This window comes from Fringilla coelebs, assembly GCF_963513975.1.
Source record: "Fringilla coelebs genome assembly, chromosome: 4".
Lineage (NCBI taxonomy): Eukaryota > Metazoa > Chordata > Aves > Passeriformes > Fringillidae > Fringilla > Fringilla coelebs.
Genome location: NC_140032.1, coordinates 1,937,519 through 1,958,470, shown reverse-complemented (window position 1 = coordinate 1,958,470; position 20,952 = coordinate 1,937,519). Strand labels below are relative to the sequence as shown.

The window sequence follows — 20,952 nt, the reverse complement described above, 5'->3', positions numbered from 1 at the left end:
CAATTCAGAAAAGTCCCCGCAAAAATCCTCAAAATTCCCCCCCAAAATTCCCCAAGAAATCCCTCCAAAATTATTTTTAAAAAATCCCCCCAAAATTCCACAAAACTCCCAAAATGATCCACTAAAAATTCTCAAAAAATCCCCCAAAAGTTCTGAAAAAATCCTCAAAACCCCCTCAAAAATCCCTCCAAATATTCCCAGTTTTTTTTTTTCCTTGCAAAGCCCTTTTCCTCGCTGAGCACGGTGTAGTGCTCCACCAGGAAATCCCCAGGAAATTCCCCCAAAAAATCCCAAGAAATCCCAAAAAATCCACCAAAAAAAAAAAAAATTAAGAATCCCCTAATGTTTCCACAAAAATTCCCCAAAATTAAAAAAAATCCCCCCAAAATGAAAAAACATTTCTGAAATAATTCCCCAAAATCCCCAAATAAATTCACCAAAAATCTCCCAAAAATTCCAGAAAGATCCCCAAAAATTCCAAAAAGATCGCCAAAAATCCCAAAGGAAAAAGGCAAAGGGAGGAAAAGGCAGAAAAGGTGGGAAAGGAAGAGGAAAAGAAGAAAACGGGGAAAAGGGGAACAGGGAAAAAGGGAAGGGGAAAAGCAGGAATAAAGTGGGAAAGAGGACGGCAAAAAGGGGAAAATGGAAAGGATGGCGAAAGGAAAATATAGGAATAAGGAGAAAAATCCACCAAAACTTAAAATATAAATCCTCCAAAACCCCCCAAAAATCCCAATAAATTAAAAAAAAAAAAAGAACGAAAACTCAAAGAATGTCCCCAAAATTCCAAAAAAAATCTCTGAAAATTCTGGAAAAATCCCCAAAAATTCTCAAAACCATTTCCCCCCATTTTTTTCCCTGCAAACTAAATTTTCCCCGGGGCCGTACAGCGGCGGTTGCTGAGCACGGCGTGGCGCTCCACCGAAGCGCAGCCCCTCACACACCAGCTCTGATTCCTGAACCCCTGTGCCAAAAAAATCACCCCAAATTCCCAAAAAACCCACTTTCCCCCCATTTTTTTCCCTGCAAACTCAATTTTCCCCCTTTCCCCAGGGCCGTACAGCGGCGGTTGCTGAGCACGGCGTGGCGCTCCACCGAAGCGCAGCCCCACGCACACCAGCTCCAATTCCTGGAACCCCTGTGCTGAAAATCACCCCAAATTCCCCAAAATCCACTTTCCCCCCATTTTTCCCCCCGGGCCGTACCCGGCGGCGGTTGCTGAGCACGGCGTAGTGCTCCACCTTGCCGAAGCGCAGCCCCACGCACACCAGCTCCAGCTCCCGCCAGCCCGCCGGCGGCAGGTTCCCCAGGTGCACCAGGTGGGAGCGCAGGGAGGCAGCGTCCACCTGGGGAGAGAGAGAGAGAGGGGTCAGTGGGGAGAGGGGCAGGGAGGGGAAAGGGAAAGGGAAAGGAAAGGGAGAATGAAGGGGGAAAAGAAGGGAAGGAAAAAGAGGGGGAAAGGAGAAGAAAAAAGGGGAAAAAAAGGGGGAAGAAAGGGGAGAAAAAAGAGGGGGGAAAAGGGAAGGAAAAGGGAAGGAAAAGGGAAGGAAATGGGAGAAAAAAGGGAAGAAAAAAGGGGGGAAAAGAGAAGGAAAAAGGGGGGAAAGAGAAGGAAAAAGGGGAAAAAGGGGGGAGAAAAAAGAGGGGAAAAGAGGGAATAAAAAAGGAAGGAAAAAGGGAAGGGGAAAGGGAAGGGGAAAGGGAAGGGGAAAGGGAAGGGGAAAGGGAAGGGGAAAGGGAAGGGGAAAGGGAAGGGGAAAGGGAAGGGGAAAGAGAAGGGGAAAGAGAAGGGGAAAGAGAAGGGGAAAGAGAAGGGGAAAGAGAAGGGGAAAAAGAGAAGGGGAAAAGGGGGAAGAAAGGGGAGAAAAAAGAGGGGAAAAAGGGAATAAAAAGGGAAGGAAAAAGGGAAGGAAAAAGGGAAGGAAAAAGGGAAGGAAAAAGGGAAGGAAATGGGAGAAAAAAGGGAAGAAAAAAGGGAAGAAAAAAGGGAAGAAAAAAGGGAAGAAAGGGGGGAAAAGGTAAAGGGAAAAAAGGGAGAAAGAAGGGAAGAACAAAGGGGGAAGAACAAAGGGGGAAGAAAGGGGAGAAAAAAGGGAAGAGAAAGGGGAAAAAGGGAAGGAGAAAAAAAGGGGGAAGAGGAGGGAAGGGGATAGAGGGAAAAAGAATGAACAAAATGAAAGGGGGGAAAGAGGAAAAGGGAAGGGGAAAAAAGGAAGGGGAAAGAAGAGGGGAAGGGGGGAAAAGTGAAAAAATGGAGAAAAGGAAAAGGGTGGAGGGAAATGGGAGGAAAAGGGGGAAAATGGGAGAGGGGGGGAAAGGGGGGAAAGAAAGGGAAAAGAAGGGAAAAAAGGGAGAAATGGGAAATAAGGAAGGGGGAAAAGGAGGGGAAAAAAGGGTGGAAAAGAGGGGAGGAAAAGGGGGAGAAGGGGAAAAACCTCTCTCCATCTATAAGAGAATTGAATTTCGAGTGGGAATTAAGATAAGCTCCCCGTTCCCATTCTGAACTTTCCAACTCTTTTTTTTAGGGAGAAAACCTCCAAGGCACCTGAGGAGAATCCTGGAATTAATCCTGGAATTCTGAAAGGATCAAAGGGCCCGGGAGATCCCTGAAGCCTCAAATAATCCCGTTCCAGGGATAAAATGGGATTTATCCCAACCTGAAATGCCCAGGAAGGAGCACTCTCAGCTCCCAATTGATGAAATTCCAAAGAAAATTGGGATAATTAGGAAAAAATTGGGGACAATGAGGAGAAACTCACGCTGGGATCAGACTCCTTGATGAGGGCAATGAAAATGGCTTCCTTTAGGAAGGAAAAAAGGGATGGGAGTTTGATTAATAATAAATGATAAATAATTAATAATTGATCAATTAATCATCATTAAAGTGGTCATCATGTTAAAATTTAAAAAACCCCAAACATTTCCCAGGGGGGAAAAATCCCTTATTTTAAACTCCAGGAAATGCTAAAAGTTCTATTTAAATCCCAAATCTTGCTTGAAGTGGAAAACTGGGAATTTTTTCCCCGGAGTTTTTCCCACAATTCCCAAATCGCCACATTCCCCACAATTCCTCCAATTCCCATAATCCCCAAATTCCTCAATTTCCCTCAATCCCCAAATCCCCCCAACCCCCCAAATTTTCCTCAATTCCCCAATCCCCAAATCCCCAACTTCCCCCAATTTCCCAATTTCCCTCAATCTCACAATTCTCGCAGTTCCCACAATCCCCAAATTCCCCAATTTCCCTCAATTCCCCCAACTCCTAGAATTCCCTCAACTCCTAAATCCCCACCACTCCCCCAGTTCCTACAATCCCCAAATTCTCAAAATTCCCACAATCCCCCAATTTTCCCCAAACTCACATTTCCCAAATTCCCACAATTCCTAAAATTCCCCCAATTCTTAAATCCCCACAACTCCCCCAATCCCCAAGTTCCCCAGCTTCCCCTAATTTCACAATTCTCAAATCCCCACAACCCCCCAAATTCCTATATTCCCCCAATTCCTACAACCCCCAACTTCCCCCAATTCCTCAACTCCCTCCATTCGTAGAATTCCCACAACCCCACCATCTCTACACCTCCCAGAATCTCTACAATTCCCAGATTCCCCAACACCCCAGTTCCCACATTCCCCCAACTCCTGAAATTCCCCCAACTCCCCTCAATTCCCAAGTTCCCAACTTCCCTTAATTCCACAATTCCCAAATCCCCACAATTCCCCAAATTCCCAACTCCTACAATTCCCCCAATTCCCACAATCCCCAGCTTCCCCCAATCTCACAATTCCCAACTTCCCCCAATTCCCAAATCTCCGTAATTTCCCAACTTTCCTCAGTCCCACAATTCACTCAATCCCCAAATTCCCCAATTTCCCCCAATCCCCCCAACTCCCTCAATTCCTAGAATTCCCCCAATCCCACCATCTCCCCAACTTCCTCCATTCCCCCCAACTCCCAATCTCCCGAATCCTCAATCCCCCATTCCCCCCAATCCCCCAATCCCAAATCCCCCAATTCCCCAATTCCAAACCCCCCAATCCCCCCATTCCCAAATCCCAAATCCTCCAATCCCAAATCCCCCAATCCCCCATTCCCAATCCCCAATCCCCCAATTACCCCAATCCCAAATCCCCCAATCCCCCCATTCCCCAATCCCCCAATCCCAAATATCCCAATTCCTCAATCTGCCCATTCCCAATCCCCAATCCCAAGTCCCCCAATTCCCCAATTCCAACCCAAATCCCCCAATCCTTCCAATCCCCCAATCCCAAATCCTCCAATCCCCCAGTCCCAATCCCCAATCCCTAATCCCCCCATTCCCCCAATTCCCCAATCCCCCAGTCCCAATCCCCAATCCCCCCATTCCCCCAATCCCCCCATTCCCCAATCCCCCCATTCCCAATCCCAAATCCCCCAATCCCCATTCCCAAGTTCCCCCATTCCCAAGTTCCCCCATTCCCAAGTTCCCCCATTCCAAATCCCCCAATCCCCATTCCCAAGTTCCCCAATCCCCATTCCCAGGTTCCCCCATTCCCAATCCCCCATTCCCAGGTTCCCCATTCCCCCATTCCACAATCCCCATTCCCAATCCCCCCATTCCCAATCCCCCCATTCCCAATCCCAAATCCCCCAATCCCCATTTCCAAATTCCCCCATTCCGAAGTTCCCCCATTTCCAATCCCCATTCCCCACTCCCCTATTCCCAGGTTCCCCCACTCCCAGGTTCCCCCATTCCACAATCCCCATTCCCAATCCCCCATTCCCGAGTTCCCCATTCCCCAATCCCCCAATCCCCAATCCCCCATTCCCGAGTTCCCCATTCCCCCATTCCCTATTCCCCAATCCCCCCATATTCCCAATCCCAAGTCCCCCCATTCCCAAGTTCCCCATTCCCCACTCCCCCATTCCCAGGTTTCCCCATTCCCAAGTTCCCCCATTCCAAATTCCCCAATCCCCATTCCCAAGTTCCTCATTCCCAAGTTCCCCCATTCCCAGGTTCCCCCATTCCCCCATTCCACAATCCCCATTCCCAATCCCCCCATTCCCCAATCCCCCATTCCCCAATCCCCCATTCCCGAGTTCCCCATTCCCCCATTCCCCATTCCTCATTCCCCAATCCCCAATCCCCATCCCCATCCCCAATCCCCATTCCCCATTCCCCATTCCCCATTCCCCATTCCCCATTCCCCATTCCCCATTCCCCAATCCCCAATCCCCATCCCCAATCCCCAATCCCCAATCCCCATCCCCATTCCCCATTCCCCAATCCCCACTCCCGGTTCCCCCATTCCCTAATCCCCAATCCCCATTCCCCATTCCCCAATCCCCAATCCCCATCCCCATCCCCAATTCCCCAATCCCCAATCCCCATTCCCCAATCCCCATCCCCATCCCCAATCCCCAATCCCCATCCCCCATTCCCCAATCCCCATCCCCATCCCCAATCCCCAATCCCCATTCCCCCATTCCCCCAATCCCCAATCCCCCATATTCCCATTCCCGTTCCGGGCTCACCTCGTCGCGCAGGGAGCGGTGCCGTGGCTCGTGCCGGATCTGCAGCTGGCTCCCGTCCAGGCACATGGGGAAGCAGCCGTAGAACTTCACCATGGACTCGGCGGCTCTGCGTGGGAGCTCCAGGTACGCCTGGCAAACAGCCCCAAAATCCCCTCAATCCACCCCAACCCTCCCAAAAACCCCACAAAAAACACCCTCCAAAGATCCTCCCCAAATTCCCTAAAAATCCTAAACAAACCCCAAAAAATTCACAAAAAATACAAAAATTCCCCCCAAAATACTTTAAAAATTCCCCTCAAATTCCCAAAAGATCCCAAGAAATAACCCCAAAATCTCCCCCCAAGAAACCAAAAGAATTCCTCAAAATCCTTAAAAAAGTCCCCCAAAATCCTAAAAATCCCCCCAAAAATTCCTTCAAAAATTCCCCTCATATTCCCCAAAAGGCCACAAGAAATAACCCCAAAATCTCCCCCAAAAATCACCAAAATTTCCTCAAACATCTGCTCAAAATCCCACGAAATTAAAAAAAAACCACAAAAAACCTTTTAAAATATACCCCAAATTCCTTAAAATTTCCCCAAAAATCCTAAAAAAATCACTCCCAAAATTTCATAAAAATACAAAAAATTCCCCAAAGGTCCCCCCCTAAAATTCTTTAAAATTTTTCCCGAAAAGACCCCAAAGAAATAACCCCAGAATCCCCCAAAAAAACCCTAAAACAATTCACCCAAAATTCCTGAAGAATCCCCCAAATATCCCTCAAAATCCCAAGCAATTTTAAAAAAAAATCCCAAGAATGCTTTCCTAAATATCCCCAAAAATCCTAAAAAAATTCCCTAAAAATCCTAAAAAAAATCCCATTACCTCAAAAATTAAAAAAAAAAACCTTCAAAAACCCCCACAAAATTAAAAAAAAATTTCCCAAAATTCCCAAGAAACCCACAAAAAAACTAAAGAAATATACGCCAAAAATGAAAATTAAAAAAAGTCCTAAAAATTCTTATAATATCTCAAAAAACATTAAAAAAATTTTAAAAAATTATTTAAAATATCCCCCAAAAAGTTCTTAAAAACATCCTTAAAAATCCAATTAAAACCCCCAGAAATTTTAAAAAATCACCAAAAATCTCTTTAAAAAATCCCCAAAAATCTCTTTAAAAAATCCCCAAAAATCCCCCAAAATCCCCAAAAATCCCCCCAAACCCCAATTCCCGAGCCAGGCCCCGGCATTCCCAGGAATCCAGACCTTTTTGTGGGAGGAGAGCAGCAGGAGGTCGCGCAGGCCCCCGAAGGGCTTGGCCAGGTTGGCGATGTCCTGGGGGGAGCAGCCCTTGGCCGGCAGGTTGGACACCAGCAGCACGCAGCAGGGCTCGGGGAGCGCGGCCTGGGGACAGCGCCAGCACGGCCTGAGCCTGAGTCTGAGCCCAGCCTGAGCCTGAGCCCAGCCTGAGTTGAGCTGAGCCTGAGCCTGAGTGTGAACCAGAGCCTGAGCCCAGCCTGAGCCTGAGCCTGAGCCTGAGCCTGAGCCTGAGCCTGAGCCTGAGCCTGAGCCCAGCCTGAGCCTGAGCCCAGCCTGAGCCTGAGCCCAGCCTGAGCCCGAGCCTGAGCTGAGCCTGAGCTGAGCCTGAGCCTGAGCCTGAGCCTGAGCCTGAGCCTGAGCCCAGCCTGAGCCTGAGTCGAGCTGAGCCTGAGCCGAGCCTGAGCCGAGCCTGAGCCGAGCCTGAGCCAAGCCTGAGCCTGAGCTGAGCCTGAGCTGAGCCTGAGCCAAGCCTGAGCCCGAGCCTGAGCCAAGCCTGAGCCCGAGCCGAGCCTGAGCTGAGCCTGAGCCCGAGCCCGAGCCGAGCTCAGCTGAGCCTGAGCCCGAGCCCGAGCCGAGCTCAGCTGAGCCCGAGCCCGAGCCTGAGCCGAGCCTGAGCCGAGCCTGAGCCTGAGCCCAGCCTGAGCCTGAGCCTGAGCCTGAGCCCGAGCCCAGCCTGAGCCCGAGCCCGAGCCCACTGCCCCGAGACCCCGCCCCATCCCACAGGGAATCCCATCCCAGAGATCCCATCCCACAGGGAATCCCATCCCAATCCCAAAGCTCCCGTCCCCATCCCACAGGGAATCCCAGCCCCAATCCCAGAGATCCCATCCCATCCCAAAGGGAATTTCAGTCCCTATCGCAGAAGCTCCCGTTCCCACCCCACAGGGAATCCCAATCCCAAAGCTCCCTTCCCCATCCCAAGAGGAATTTCAACCCTGACCCCAGAGCTCCCATTCTCATCCAAAAGGGAATTTTAATCCCATTCCCATCCCAAAGGGAATCCCAATCCCAATCCCGATCTCGATCCCAGAGCTTGCTGTTCCCATCTCAATCCCGATCCCAGAGCTCCCATTCCCATCCCAAAGGGAATCCCAATCCCAATCCCAATCCCGATCTCGATTCCAGAGCTTGCTGTTCCCATCCCAATCCCGATCCCAGAGCTCCCATTCCCATCCCAAAGGGAGGTTCTGAGCTTTGGGATTGGGATGGAGCCACAGCCAAAGGGGTTGGAGGTTGGGATTGCTGGGAATCCTTGGGAAGGCAGGGAAATTCCCAGTGTTCCCACCATTCCCAACATTCCCACAATTCCCTCAATGACCACGTTCCACCCATTCTCCCAAATCCCCACAATCCCACATTCCCCAAATCCCCACAATCCCACAATTCCCCAAATCCCAAACCCCGCTGACCTTCCCGCCCGGATCCGAGGGCTCCTCGCTCACCGCAGGCTCTGGAAATGGGGAAAAGGAGCAGCTGCACCCTTCAGAATTCCATTTATCCCCTTTTCCCCAAGGAATTTTCCCCCAGCCCCACCGAAATCCTGGAACCACCCCAAACTCTGCCTCCCCCCCACCCCCCCCCCAGCTCTGGAGAATTCCATGAATTCCCTGGAATTACCTGGCCCTGCCTCGGCGGCTGTCCCGGGGTCCCCTGGCCCGCCTGGCTCCGGGGAGGTGTTGGGATGGGGATTGTTGGGATGGGGATCGTTGGGATGGGGAATTTTGGGATGGGGATTGTTGGGATCCGAGGGCTCTGATTCTGGAATTTCCAGCCCGGCCTCAGCCGGAGCTCCGGAATCTTCCCCGGCCGCTTTTCCTGCAGGGAGAAACCCGGAGCTCTGCAGGGGGAAATTCCCCTTCTCCCCACGTTCCCAAGGCTTTTCCATTCTCTTCTCCCATTTTCCCAAATTCCACTTTCTCGTTTTCCCAAATTTTTTCCTCATTTCCTCCCACTTTCCCCAATTTTTCAAATTTTTCCCATTTTTTCCCCCACCTTCTCAAGTGTTTTTCCATTTCCTTTCCCATTTCCCCTTTTCCCCCAATTTCTGAGTTTCCTCACCCCAAACTTTGCTTTCCCATTCCCCTGAGATATTTTGCCATTTTCCCCATTTTCTCCCCCATTCTATTCAAGTTTTTTCCATTTTTCCCCCATTTTCCCAAGGATTTTTTCCATTTTCTTTTCCCATTTTCCCAAATTTCATTTGCTCATTTCCCCAATTTCCCCCCCATGTTTTTCCCCCAAGATTGTTTTCATTTCTCCAATTTTCCCCCCTTTTTCCCAATTTTTCCCCATTTTCCCCCAAGTTTTCTCCCCATTTTTTCTCATTTTCCTGAGCTTTTTTCCCCATTTTCCCAAGTTTTTTTCCCATTTCCTTCCCATTTTCCCAAGGTTCTTTTCCCCATTTTTTCCCATTTTCCAAGGGATTTTTTTCCATTTTTTCCCCCCAGATTTTTTCCCATTTTCCCATTTTTTCCCCCCAATTTCCCCCCTCACCTCCCACATTCGAGGCTTTCTTCACTTTCTTCTCTCCCAGGGTTTTCTTCACTTTTTCCTTTTTCCCTAAAAAAATTCCCAAAAAACCCCTGGAATTCCCAATTCCCATCAGCCATTCCTCCCCAAGGCAACAAATTCCCAAAAATTCCAAGGAATTCCAGGAATAGGAGCAAAAAAAAAAAAAAAAAAAAGGGATCTGGAGGGAAAAAATCTGGATTTTTTTAGGTTAAAAATCCCAAAATTTCAATAAAATCCAGGGCAATTTCTGGAAAAAATGGGGGATTTGGGGAAAAAAAAAGTGGATTTTTTTTGGAGTAAAAGAAACCAAAATTTTAATTAATTTTGTGGGATTTGGGGGCAAAAAATCCCAAAATTTAAATTAAATCCAGGGGAATTCTGGGGGGGGGGAAGGAGGATTTTAGGGGGAAATGTGGATTTTAGGTGAAAAAAAAAAGGGATTTAAAAGGATTTGGATTTGGGGGAAAAAAAAGAATTTTTGGGAGAATAAAGAGAGATTTTTTTTGGAAAAATATTTGGAATTCTGGAGGAGAAATCCAGATTTTTGGGGGGGTAAATAATCCCAAATTGAAATTAATCCCAAAATTTGAATTAATCCCAAAACTGAGCTCAGGAATGGATAAAAATCAAAGATTTGGAACCCAAGAATTTCTTAATAAAATCCAAGAAAATCAAAATTAATTCAACCAATTCATTAATTCATCCAATTATTAATTAATTGACTAATAATTCATTATGAATTAATTAACAATTAAATGAGCTCAGGAATGAAAAAATAATGATTTGGCACCCAAGAATTTCCTATTAAAAACCAATGGAATTAAAATTAATTAAGCCAATTAGTTAAGCTAGTTAATTAATAATTAATTACTAATTATTAATTAGTTAATGAAGATCAACCTCACCTGTCAGAGCTTTGGGGCTCTTGGTGCTGGTGGTGGGAATTTTCCTGGGAGGATAAAAAAGACACCAAAAAATCAAATTAATTAAGAATTATTAACCATTAACCACCAATTAAAGTTCCAGGTTTGAGCCCCTCGGGTTCCCAATTATTGTAATTAACATTAATTAATTAATGAGGGTCTTACTTGGCGCTTGTTGGAGTTTTTTTGGGGTTCAGAACTCGTTTTTTCACCGTTTTTTTTGCCTGGAATGGGAAAAAAATTTGAGATTTATTAATAATTGCTATTAATTATCAATGGGATTCTTAACTTTAATGAGTTCCTGCTAATTAAGTAGTGATAAAATATTACTTATGTCTGTTGTTAATTAAAATTTCACTCAGATTTTACTGATAAATGTGCAGATTTAGATAGAAATATATTAATAGATTAATAGTTACTAATAATTATGTGCATTAATTACTTTTGACTAAGTTAATTTCATTTTTAATTTCTTAAAAATATGTGCATGAAACTATGAATGAATGAATGAGGTTAATAATAATGAATCCTTAACTGCAAGATGTAATTAATATTAGTTTAATTATTAGTAACTGACATTACATTCAAATAGGATGCATATTTTAAATTTATTAATGCTAATTAAGCAGCTATAAAATATTAATTATATCCATTATTAATTGAAATTTCAGTAAGATTTTATTAATAAATGTGCAAATTTTTACCTATGATCAGATAAAGCAGGCAAATAATTATTATTCCTAATTAACCATATTAATGAATTTAAATGGAATTAATTTCAATGTTATTAATAAATGTGTGCATGGACACAGAAATTCACACAAATTAGGTTAATAATCATTGGTAATTAAGTGTGATAATTAATTAATGACTCTGGCTGGAATTCCTGACTGGGATTCCTGGCTGGAATTTCCCAGTCAGAATTCCCAGCTGGAACTCCCTCTCCCATTTGGAATTCCCAGTCAAAATTCCTGCCTGGAATTCCCAACTGGATTCCCACTCCCAATTGGAATTCCTGGTTGGAATTGCCACACCCAGCTGGGATTCCTGCCAGGAATTCCCAAATGAATTCCCAGTCCTGGCTGGAATTCCCAACTGCAATTCCCAACTGAAATTCCCACTCCCAGCTGGAATTCCTGGCTGGAATTCCCTCTCCCTGCTATTCCCACTCCAAATTCTGGCTGGCACTCCCTGCTGGAATTCCCAGTCAGAATTCCTGTCTGGAATTCCCAGCCAGAATTCCCAGTTGGAATTCTCTCTCCCGGTCAAAATTCCTGGCAAGAATTCCCTCACCTGGTTGCTGTCAGAATTCCCTCTCCCAGCTGGAACTGCCGGTTGGAATCCCTGCTCCCACTCAGAATTCCCATTGGAATTGCCAGTAGGGATCCCTGGCTGGAATTCCCAGTCCCAGCAGGAATTCCTGTTGGAATTCTCAGTAGAATTCCCAGTTGGAATTCCCAGTCCCAGTCAGAATTCCCATTGGAATTCCTGTTGGAATTGCCACTCCCAGCTGGAATTCCCAATACGAATTCCTGGCTGGAATTCCCTCTCCCAATCAGAATTCCTGTTGGAATTCCCAGTAGCAATTCCCAGTCCAAGTAGGAATTCCCATTGAAATTCCCAGTAGGAATTCGTGTTGGAATCCCCACTCCCAGCTGGAATTCCCAGTTGGGATTCCTGCCTGGAATTCCCAGTCCCTGTAGGAATTTCCACTTGGAATTCCCACTCCCAATCAGAATTCCTGTTGGAATTACCACTCCCAGTTGCAATTCCCAGAACGAATTCCCAGTAGGAATTCCCAGTCCCAGCAGAATTCCCATTGGAATTCCCAGCCCAGTCAGAAATCCCAGTCCCAGCAGAATTCCTGGTTGGAATTCCCAGTCCCAGCAGGAATTCCCGTTGGAATTGCCACTCTCGTTGGAATTCCCAGTCCCAGTCAGAATTCCCATTGGAATTCCCATTGGAACTCCCCACTGGAATTGCCAGTCCCAGCAGGAATTGCCAGTCCCAGCAGGAATTGCCAGTCCCAGCAGGAATTCCCATTGGAATTGCCACTCCAATTAGAATTCCCAGTCCCAGTCAGAATTCCCACTGGAATTCCCAGCAGGAATTCCCGGCTGGAATTCTTGCTCCCAGCAGGAATTCCCGCTGGAAGTGCCACTCCCATTGGGATTCCCGCTGGAAGTGCCGCTCCCAGGAGGAATTCCCGCTGGAATTGCCGTCAGCGCTCCCACCTGGGCGCGCTCGGCCACGCTGATCCGGACGCGTTTCCCGTTGAGCAGCAGCGGCGCCGTCTCCCCGAACTTGACGGCGGCGATGACGGCCTCCTTGTAGTTCATCTCCAGGTAGGCCTGGAACAGCCGGGCCACGGGAATTCCAGCCGGGATCACGGGAATTCCAGCCAGGATCACGGGGAATTCCAGCCAGGATCACGGGGAATTCCAGCCAGGATCACGGGGAATTCCAGCCGGGATCACGGGAATTCCAGCCGGGATCACAGAGTGCAGGGGGGAGGGGACAGGGACACAGAGGAAAAGGGAGGGAGGAAAGGGGAAAAGGGAAAGAGAAGGGGGAAAAGGGGGAGAAGGAGAAAAAGGGGAAAAGGGAAGGGGAAAAAGGTAAAGGAGAACAAAGGAAAAAAAGGGGGGAAGAGGAAAAAGGGGAGAAGGAAGGGAAAAGGGAAAGGGCAAAGGGCAAAGGGCAAGGGCAGGGCAGGGCAGGGCAGGGCAGGGCAGGGCAGGGCAGGGCAGGGCAGGGCAGGGCAGGGCAGGGCAGGGCAGGAAAGGAAAGGAAAGGAAAGGAAAGGAAAGGAAAGGAAAGGAAAGGAAAGGAAAGGAAAGGAAAGGAAAGGAAAGGAAAGGAAAGGAAAGGAAAGGAAAGGAAAGGAAAGGAAAGGAAAGGAAAGGAAAGGAAAGGAAAGGAAAGGAAAGGAAAGGAAAGGAAAGGAAAGGAAAGGAAAGGAAAGGAAAGGAAAGGAAAGGAAAGGAAAGGAAAGGGAGGAAAAAGAGGAAAAAGAGGAAAAAGAGGAAAAAGGAGTTAAGAGAAGGGAGAAAAGGGAAAAAGGGGAAAAGAGGGGAAAGGGAAGGAGAAAGGGAAAAGGAAGGGAAAGGGAGGAAAAAGAAGGGGAAAAGGAAAATAAAGGGCGAACAAAGGGAAATAAGGGGGAAGGGGAAAAGGGAAAAAAGGGAAGGGGGAAAAGGGCAAAAAGGGGGGGAGAGGGAAAGGAAGGGGAAAAGAAGGGAAGAAAGGAAAATAAACAGTGGGAAAAAATGGAGGAAAGGGGGGAAAAAGAGGGGGAAAAAGAGGGGGGAAAAGAGGGGGGAAAAGAGAAAAAAAAGGGAATGGGAAGGGGGAAAACCAGGAAAAAATCAGGAAAAAAGAAATCTCTCCATCTATAAAATCCCAGAAGTGCAAGTGGGAACAGCTCTGAATTCCCAATCCCAGCTGGGCCCTTTGGGAATGTCTGGCCCTGTTCCCAATCCCAGCTGGGAATGTCTGGGAATGTGTGAGCCCCATCCCCAATCCCAGCTGTGAATGTCTGGGAATGTGTGAGCCCAATCACCAACCCCAGCTGGGAGTGCCTGGCCCCGTTCCCAGTCCCAGCTGGGCCCTTTGGGAATGCCCATCCCCGTTCCCAATCCCATCTGGAATGCCCATCCCCGTTCCCAGTCCCATCTGGAACGCCCATCCCCATTCCCAATCCCATCTGGAATGCCCATCCCCGTTCCCAGTCCCATCTGGAACGCCCATCCCCATTCCCAATCCCATCTGGAATGCCCATCCCCGTTCCCAGTCCCATCTGGAACGCCCGTCCCCATTCCCAATCCCATCTGGAATGCCCATCCCTGTTCCCAGTCCCAGCTGGGAATGCCAATCCCCCTTCCCAGTCCCAGCTGGGAATGCCAATCCCCCTTCCCAGTCCCAAGTGGGAACGTCCATCCCTGTTCCCAATCCCAACTGGGAATGCCCATCCCCGTTCCCAGTCCCATCTGGAGTGCCCATCCCCATTCCCAGTCCCAGCTGGGATGCCCATCCCCTTCCCAATCCCATCTGGCGTGTCCATCCCCGTTCCCAGTCCCATCTGGAATGCCCATCCCTGTTCCCAGTCCATCTGGAGTGCCCATCCCGTTCCCAATCCCATCTGGAACGCCCATCCCCATTCCCAATCCCATTTTTGGGGCTGACCTCGTTGCGGGAGCGCAGCACGATCAGGTCGCTGACCTTCCCGAAGGGCTGCACCAGCCGCTTGATGTCCTGGTCGGAGAACCCCGAGTCCGGCAGCTCCGAGATCTGCAGCACCGTGCCACAGCTCAGCAGCTCCTCCCTCAGCAGCTGGAAAACACCCAGAGAATTCCCAAAAAACCGGCCTTGGGTCATGGGCGGGTGGGGCTGGAACTGGGGAATAAATGTGGACGGAATTCTGGGATTTCAGGAGGTGTTCGTCCAAGGAAAGGTTGGATTGGAGCCACCTTGGATTGGTTTGGAGGGTTTGGGATTGTGGAATAAATCTGGATGGAATTCCAGGATTTGGGGAATTTTTCATCCAAGGAAAGGTTGGATTGGAGCCACCTGGGATTGGATTGGAAGTGTGGGATTGTGGAATAAATCTGGATGGAATTCCAGGATTTTTTCATGTCTGGAAGTGCCCAAGGAAAGGCTGGATTGGAATTGTGGAATAAATGTTGATGGAATTCCAGAATTCCAAGGAAAGGTTGGGCTGGGATGGTGGAATAAATCATCTCCAAATCCCTTCCCATAGAGAATGCCAGAATTCCCAGCTGCATCCTGACAGGAATTCTCCCATAGAACAACTTCCCTGAAGTCAAACCCCACCCAACCCCAGGAATTGCTCCAAACTCCACAAACTCCAGCAATTCCCCCAAATTCACCAAACCCCAGAAATTCCTAAAAAACCACCAAAGCCCAGGAATTCCCAAATATGCCACAAAGCCCAGGAATCCCCCAATGCCCCAAAATCCCCCAAGCCCCAGGAATCTCTCAAACCCCAAGAATTCCCCAATATCCCACAAGCCCCAGAAATCCCTCAAACCCCAGGGATTCCCAAACCCCAGGGATTCCCCAAACCCCAGGAATCCCCCAAACCCCGGGAATCCCCCAAACCCCGGGAATCCCCAATCCCTGGGAATCCCCAAACCCCGGGAATCCCCAATCCCTGGGAATCCCCAATCCCTGGGAATCCCCAAACCCCAGGAATTCCCCAACCTCAGGAATTCCCCAACCTCAGGAATTCCCCAACCTCAGGAATCCCCCAAACTCCGGGAATCCCCCAAACCCTGGGAATTCCCCAACCTCAGGAATCCCCAAACCCCAGGAATCCCCCAAACCCCAGGAATTCCCAGGAATCCCCAAACCCTGGGAGTCCCCGCACCCCGGGAATCCCCAAACCCAAGGAATCCCCAATCCCCAGAAATCCCCCAAACCCCAGAAATTCCCCAAACCCCAGGAATCCCTAAACCCAGGGAATCCCCAGGAATCCCCAAACCTCAGAAATCCCCAAACCCCAGGAATCCCCAAACCCCGGCAATCCCCCAAACCCCGGCAATCCCCCAAACCCCGGCAATCCCCCAAACCCCGGCAATCCCCCAAACCCCGGCAATTCCCCAACTCCAAAAATTCCTCACACCCCAGAATTCCCAAACCCCAGGAATCACAAAAACCCCATGAATCCCCAAATCCCCGGGAATCCCCAAACCCCAGAAACCCCAGGAATCCCCAGACCCCAGGAATTCCCAAACCCCAGGAATTCCCAAACCCCAGAAATCCCCCGCACCCCGAGAATCCCCGCACACCCACCCTGTTGTAGGGCTGACTCTTCCCCTCCTCCTCCTCCTCCTCCTCTTCCTCCCGGTCCTTCCTCGTGGCTCCCGCGGGGGGTTCGGGTTCGGTTCCGGCGGCGGCGGCTCCGTCGCGCTCCCGGCGGGGGTCGCCGCGGGAGCCCCTGCGGGCGCGGCCGGGGCTGGGCGGCTCCTGCGCCGCGCGGTGCCGCTGGAACTCGGCCAGGAAGCGCGGGCCCAGCGTCTGCATCACCGCCTCCAGCGCCGCGCGCCGCGCTGCGGACAGACAGACGGACACACGGGAATGGGCACGGCGGGGATTCGGGGCGATTTTGGGGGATTTTTTGGGGGAATTTTTTTGGGGCATTCTGGGGATTTTTTTTGGATTTTGGGGAAAAAAAACAGGAATTTTTGGAGGGAAAATGGGAATTTTTTGGAAAAAAAAAAGGATTTTTTTTTTTAATTTAGGGGAAAAAACGGGAATTTTTTGGGAATTTTTTTGGAAAAAAGGGATTTTTTTTTAATTATTATTTAGGGGAAAAACCCGGGAATTTTTTTGGGAATTTTTTTGGAAAAAAGGGATTTTTTTTTTTAATTTAGGGGAAAAAACTGTGAATTTTTTGGGAATTTTTTTGGAAAAAAGGGATTTTTTTTTTTAATTTAGGAGAAAAAACCGTGAATTTTTGGGGAATTTTTTGAAAAAAAAAAGGGATTTTTTTTTTATTTAGGGGAAAAACAGGGAATTTTTTTGGGGAAAAAAATTGGGATTTGTTTTATAATTTAGGGGAAAAAACCGTGAAGTTTTGGGGAAAAAAAGGGTTTTGCTTTTTTTTTTTGATTTATGGGAAAAAAACGGGAATTTTTGGGGGAAAAAAGGGATTTTTTTTTTTTATTTAGGGGAAAAAATGGGAAATTTGGAATTTTTGGGAGAAAAAAACCAAGATTTTTTGGGAGAAAGCGCAGGAATTTTGGAGTAGGAAAACAGAATTTTTTTGATATTTTGGGAAACATTGGATTTTTGGGAATTTTTTTGGGGATTCTTTTGGGAAAAAAACTGGAATTTTTCGGGAATTTTTGGGGGGGATTCTTTTGGGGAAAAAAATTGCAATTTTTGGGGAATTTTTTTGGGGAATTTTGGGAAAAAAAGGAATTTTTTAGGGGAAAAAGGAAAATGTTTTTGGATTTTTGGGGGAAAAAAAAAGGGAAATTTTTGGGAATTTTGGGGGAATTTTGGGGAAAAAATGGGAATTTTTTTTGGAATGTTTTGGGAATTTCCTGGGAATTTCCCTGCTCCTCTCTGCCCCTGCAGTACTTACTAGCTCGGAGCCTTCCTCTACCTCCTGCCTTCCTGCGCTGCTGGGGCTGCTTTAATTAGTCCTTAATTAGTCCTTAATTAATGCCCGGCCGCTGCGAGGCTGCGGAGAACCCACAGGTGGTTATTGGCTGGAGCATTCCCAATTTATGGAATTGATCCCCCCCAAAAAATCCTGGGAATCCCAAAATTCCCACTGGGGGTGGAAAAACTGTCAGGAATCCCGTTAAGAATTCCAAAAATTCCAACTAGGAGTGAAGAAAACTTTGGGAATCTCACTGAAATCCTAAAATTCCAATTAGGGGTGGAAAACCATTGTGAATACCACTGAATTCCCAAAATTCTGATTGGGGTGAAGGAACAATTGGGAATTCCACTGAACATTCCCAAAATTCCAACTGGGGATGAAGAAAACTTTGGGACTGCCAGAGAATTCCCAAAATTCACTCTGGGAATGAAAACCCAACAGGAATCCCACTGAGTATTCCCAAAATTCCAATTGAGGATTAAAATATCATCAGGAATTCTACTGAGCATTCCCAAAATTCCCTTTGGGGGTAGAAAAAAACCTTTGGGAATTCCACTGAGCAATCCCAAAATTCTGATGGGGCATGAAAAAAGCATCGTGAATCCCAATGAATTCCCAAAATTCCCATCAGGAATCCCACTGGGCATTCCCAAAATTCCAACTGAGGATTAAAAAAATCGTCGGGACTTCCACTGAGCATTCCCAAAATTCTGATCAGGGTTGAAAAACCATCGTGAATCCCAGTGAATTCCCAAAATTCCCATTGGGAATGAAAAAACAAGAGGAATCCCACAGAGCATTCCCAAAATTCCCATGAGGAATTCCACAGAGCATTCCCAAAATTCCAATTGAGGATTAAAAAACTCCTCAGGAATCCCCCTGAGCATTCCCAAAATTCCAACTGAGGATTAAAAAATCATTGGGAATTCTATTGAGCATTCCCGAAATTCCCATCAGGGTTGGAAAACCACTGGGAATTCTGCTGAACAGTCCCAAAATTCCCATCAGGAATCCCCCTGAGCATTCCCAAAATCCCCATGAGGAATTCCACTAAGCATTCCCAAAATTCCAATTGAGGATTAAAAAAAATCCTCGGGAATCCGACTAAGCATTCCCAAAATTCCAATTGAAGATTAAAAAAATCATTGGGAATTCTGCTGAACATTCCCAAAATTCCCATCAGGAATCCCACTGAGCATTCCCAAAATCCCCAACAGGAATCCCACTGAACATTCCCAAAATTCCAACTGAGGATCAAAAAAATCCTCAGGAATCCCCCTGAGCATTCCCAAGATTCCCATCAGGAATACCACTGAGCATTCCCAAAATTCCAACTGAGGATTAAAAAATCATTGGGAATTCTATTGAGCATTCCCAAAATTCCCATCAGGGTTGGAAAACCAGTGGGAATTCTGCTGAACATTCCCAAAATTCCCATCAGGAATCCCCCTGAGCATTCCCAAAATTCCGACTGCGGGTGTAAAACCCGCGGCGAATCCCGGTGAATCCCCAGAATTCCCACGGGGGCGAGGGAGGCTCTGGGAATGCCGGAGAATTCCCCGAGTTCCCTCTGGGGGGTTTGCCAACTTCCCATTGGGAATGAAAAACCAAGAGGAATCCCACTGAGCATTCCGAAGATTCCCATGAGGAATTCCACTGAACATTCCCAAAATTCCCATCAGGAATCCCACTGCGCATTCCCAAAATTCCAACTGAGGATTAAAAAAAATCCTCAGGAATCCCCCTGAGCATTCCCAAAATTCCAATTGCGGGTGTAACCGTGAATCCCGGTGAATCCCCAGAATTCCCACGGGGGCGAGGGAGGCTCTGGGAATGCCGGGAATTCCCTCCGGGAAGGTTCTTTGCCAACCTTCGGAGCGGCCGGGCCTGCGGGCGCGCTCGGCGCTGGCCGATCTCCGGGGCCGGGGGCTGCCCCGCGGGAGGCTCCGCGGCCGCGGCGGGGAGCGGGAGCGGGGCCGCGGCGGGCGCCGCCCGGGGCTGCGCGAGCGGGGCCGCCGGGGCCGCCCGGGGCTGCGCGAGCGGGAGCGGCGGCGGCGGGCGGGGCTGGGCGGGCCCGGCGGGCCCCGGGAGCGGCGGCGGGACGGGCTGAGGGAGCCCGAGCGGCGGCGGGGGGCGCGGGGAGTGCGGTTCTCCTTGCGGTCCGCGCCATGCCTGCGGGGAGAGAGAGACACGGGTGAGAGAGAGGATGGGGAATGGGATTGGGGAATGGGGAATGGGAAAAGGGGATTGGGAAATGGGATTGGGGAAAGGGAGTGGGGAAATGGGGAAATGGGGAGTGGGGAAATGGGGATCGGGGAAAGGGGATTGGGGAAAGGGGAATGGGATTGGGGAAAGGGGAATGGGATTGGGGAAAGGGGAATGGGGGATTGGGGAAAGGGGGATTGGGGAAATGGGATCGGGGAATGGGATCGGGGAATGGGGAATGGGAAAAGGGGATTGAGGAAAGGGAGCAGGGAAATGAGGATTGGGGAAATGGGATCGGGGAAAGGGGATTGGAGAAAGGGGGAATAGGGAAAGGGGATTGGGGAAAGGGGGATCGGGGAAAGGGAATGGGATTGAGGAAATGGAATGGGGAAAGGGGGGATTGGGGAAAGGTAATGGGATTGGGGAAAGAGAGGATCACGGAAAGAGGGGATCAGGGAAAGGGGGATCAGGGAAAGGGGGATTGGGAAAAGGGGGATGGAATTTGGAAAAGAGGGATGGGGGAAATGGGGGATTTGGAGAAAAAGGGATTGGGGAAAGGGGGGATTTGGGAAAGGGGGAATGGGGGAAAAGGGAATGGGATTGGGGAAATGGGGATTGGGGAAAAGGCAATGGGATTGGGGAAATGGGGATTGGGGAAAGCGGGATTGGGGAAAGGGAATGGAATTGGGAAAAGAGGGATGGGGGAAATGGGGGATTTGGAGAAAAGGGGATTTGGGAAAGGGGGGATTTGGGAAATGGGGGATTTGGGAAAAAGGAATGGGATTGGGGGAAAAGGGGGATTGGGGGAAAAGGGGGATTGGGGGAAAAGGGGATTGGGGAAAAAAGGGATTGGGGAAAAAAGGGATTGGGGAAAAAAGGGATTGGGGAAAAAAGGGATTGGGGAAAAAAGGGATTGGGGGAAAAGGGGATTGGGGGAAAAGGGGGATTGGGGGAAAAGGGGGATTGGGGAAAGGGGATTGGGGAAAGGGGGATTGGGGAAAAGGGGGATTGGGGAAAAGGGGGATTGGGGAAAAGGGGGATTGGGACTGGGGAAATGGGGGGGACTGGGAAAAGGGAATGGGATTGGGGAAATGGGGGATTGGGTGAAAAGGGGATTGGGGAAATGGAGATTGGGGAAATGGGGACTGGGGAAAGGGAATGGAATTTGGAAAAGAGGGATGGGGGAAATGGGGGATTTGGAGAAAAAGGGATTGGGGAAAGGGGGGATTTGGGAAATGGGGGATTTGGGAAAAAGGAATGGGATTTGGGGAAAAGGGGGATTGGGGGAAAAGGGGATTGGGGGAAAAGGGAATGGGATTGGGGGAAAAGGGAATGGAGGGGAAAGGGAATGGGATTGGGGAAT

The 20,952-nt window shown here is 48.7% G+C and overlaps 1 protein-coding gene across 5 annotated transcripts in view; it reads right to left on the bottom strand.

The window, feature by feature from the left end:
* ZNF638 (zinc finger protein 638) overlaps nt 1–20,952 on the bottom strand; it is a 48,881-nt gene that overhangs the window by 9,997 nt on the left and 17,932 nt on the right. For all 5 annotated transcript variants that reach the window (XM_084205262.1, XM_084205263.1, XM_084205265.1 and 2 more), the window contains exons 5-17: nt 19,255–19,556; nt 16,064–16,320; nt 14,435–14,581; nt 12,484–12,600; nt 10,415–10,473; nt 10,232–10,275; nt 9,309–9,374; nt 8,433–8,630; nt 8,225–8,265; nt 6,762–6,899; nt 5,516–5,644; nt 2,760–2,801; nt 1,206–1,346 (exon numbers count right to left, since the gene is read on the bottom strand). In XM_084205262.1, coding sequence (XP_084061388.1) covers nt 1,206–1,346; nt 2,760–2,801; nt 5,516–5,644; nt 6,762–6,899; nt 8,225–8,265; nt 8,433–8,630; nt 9,309–9,374; nt 10,232–10,275; nt 10,415–10,473; nt 12,484–12,600; nt 14,435–14,581; nt 16,064–16,320; nt 19,255–19,556 — 1,681 coding nt within the window. The remainder of the gene's footprint in view (nt 1–1,205; nt 1,347–2,759; nt 2,802–5,515; nt 5,645–6,761; nt 6,900–8,224; nt 8,266–8,432; nt 8,631–9,308; nt 9,375–10,231; nt 10,276–10,414; nt 10,474–12,483; nt 12,601–14,434; nt 14,582–16,063; nt 16,321–19,254; nt 19,557–20,952) is intronic.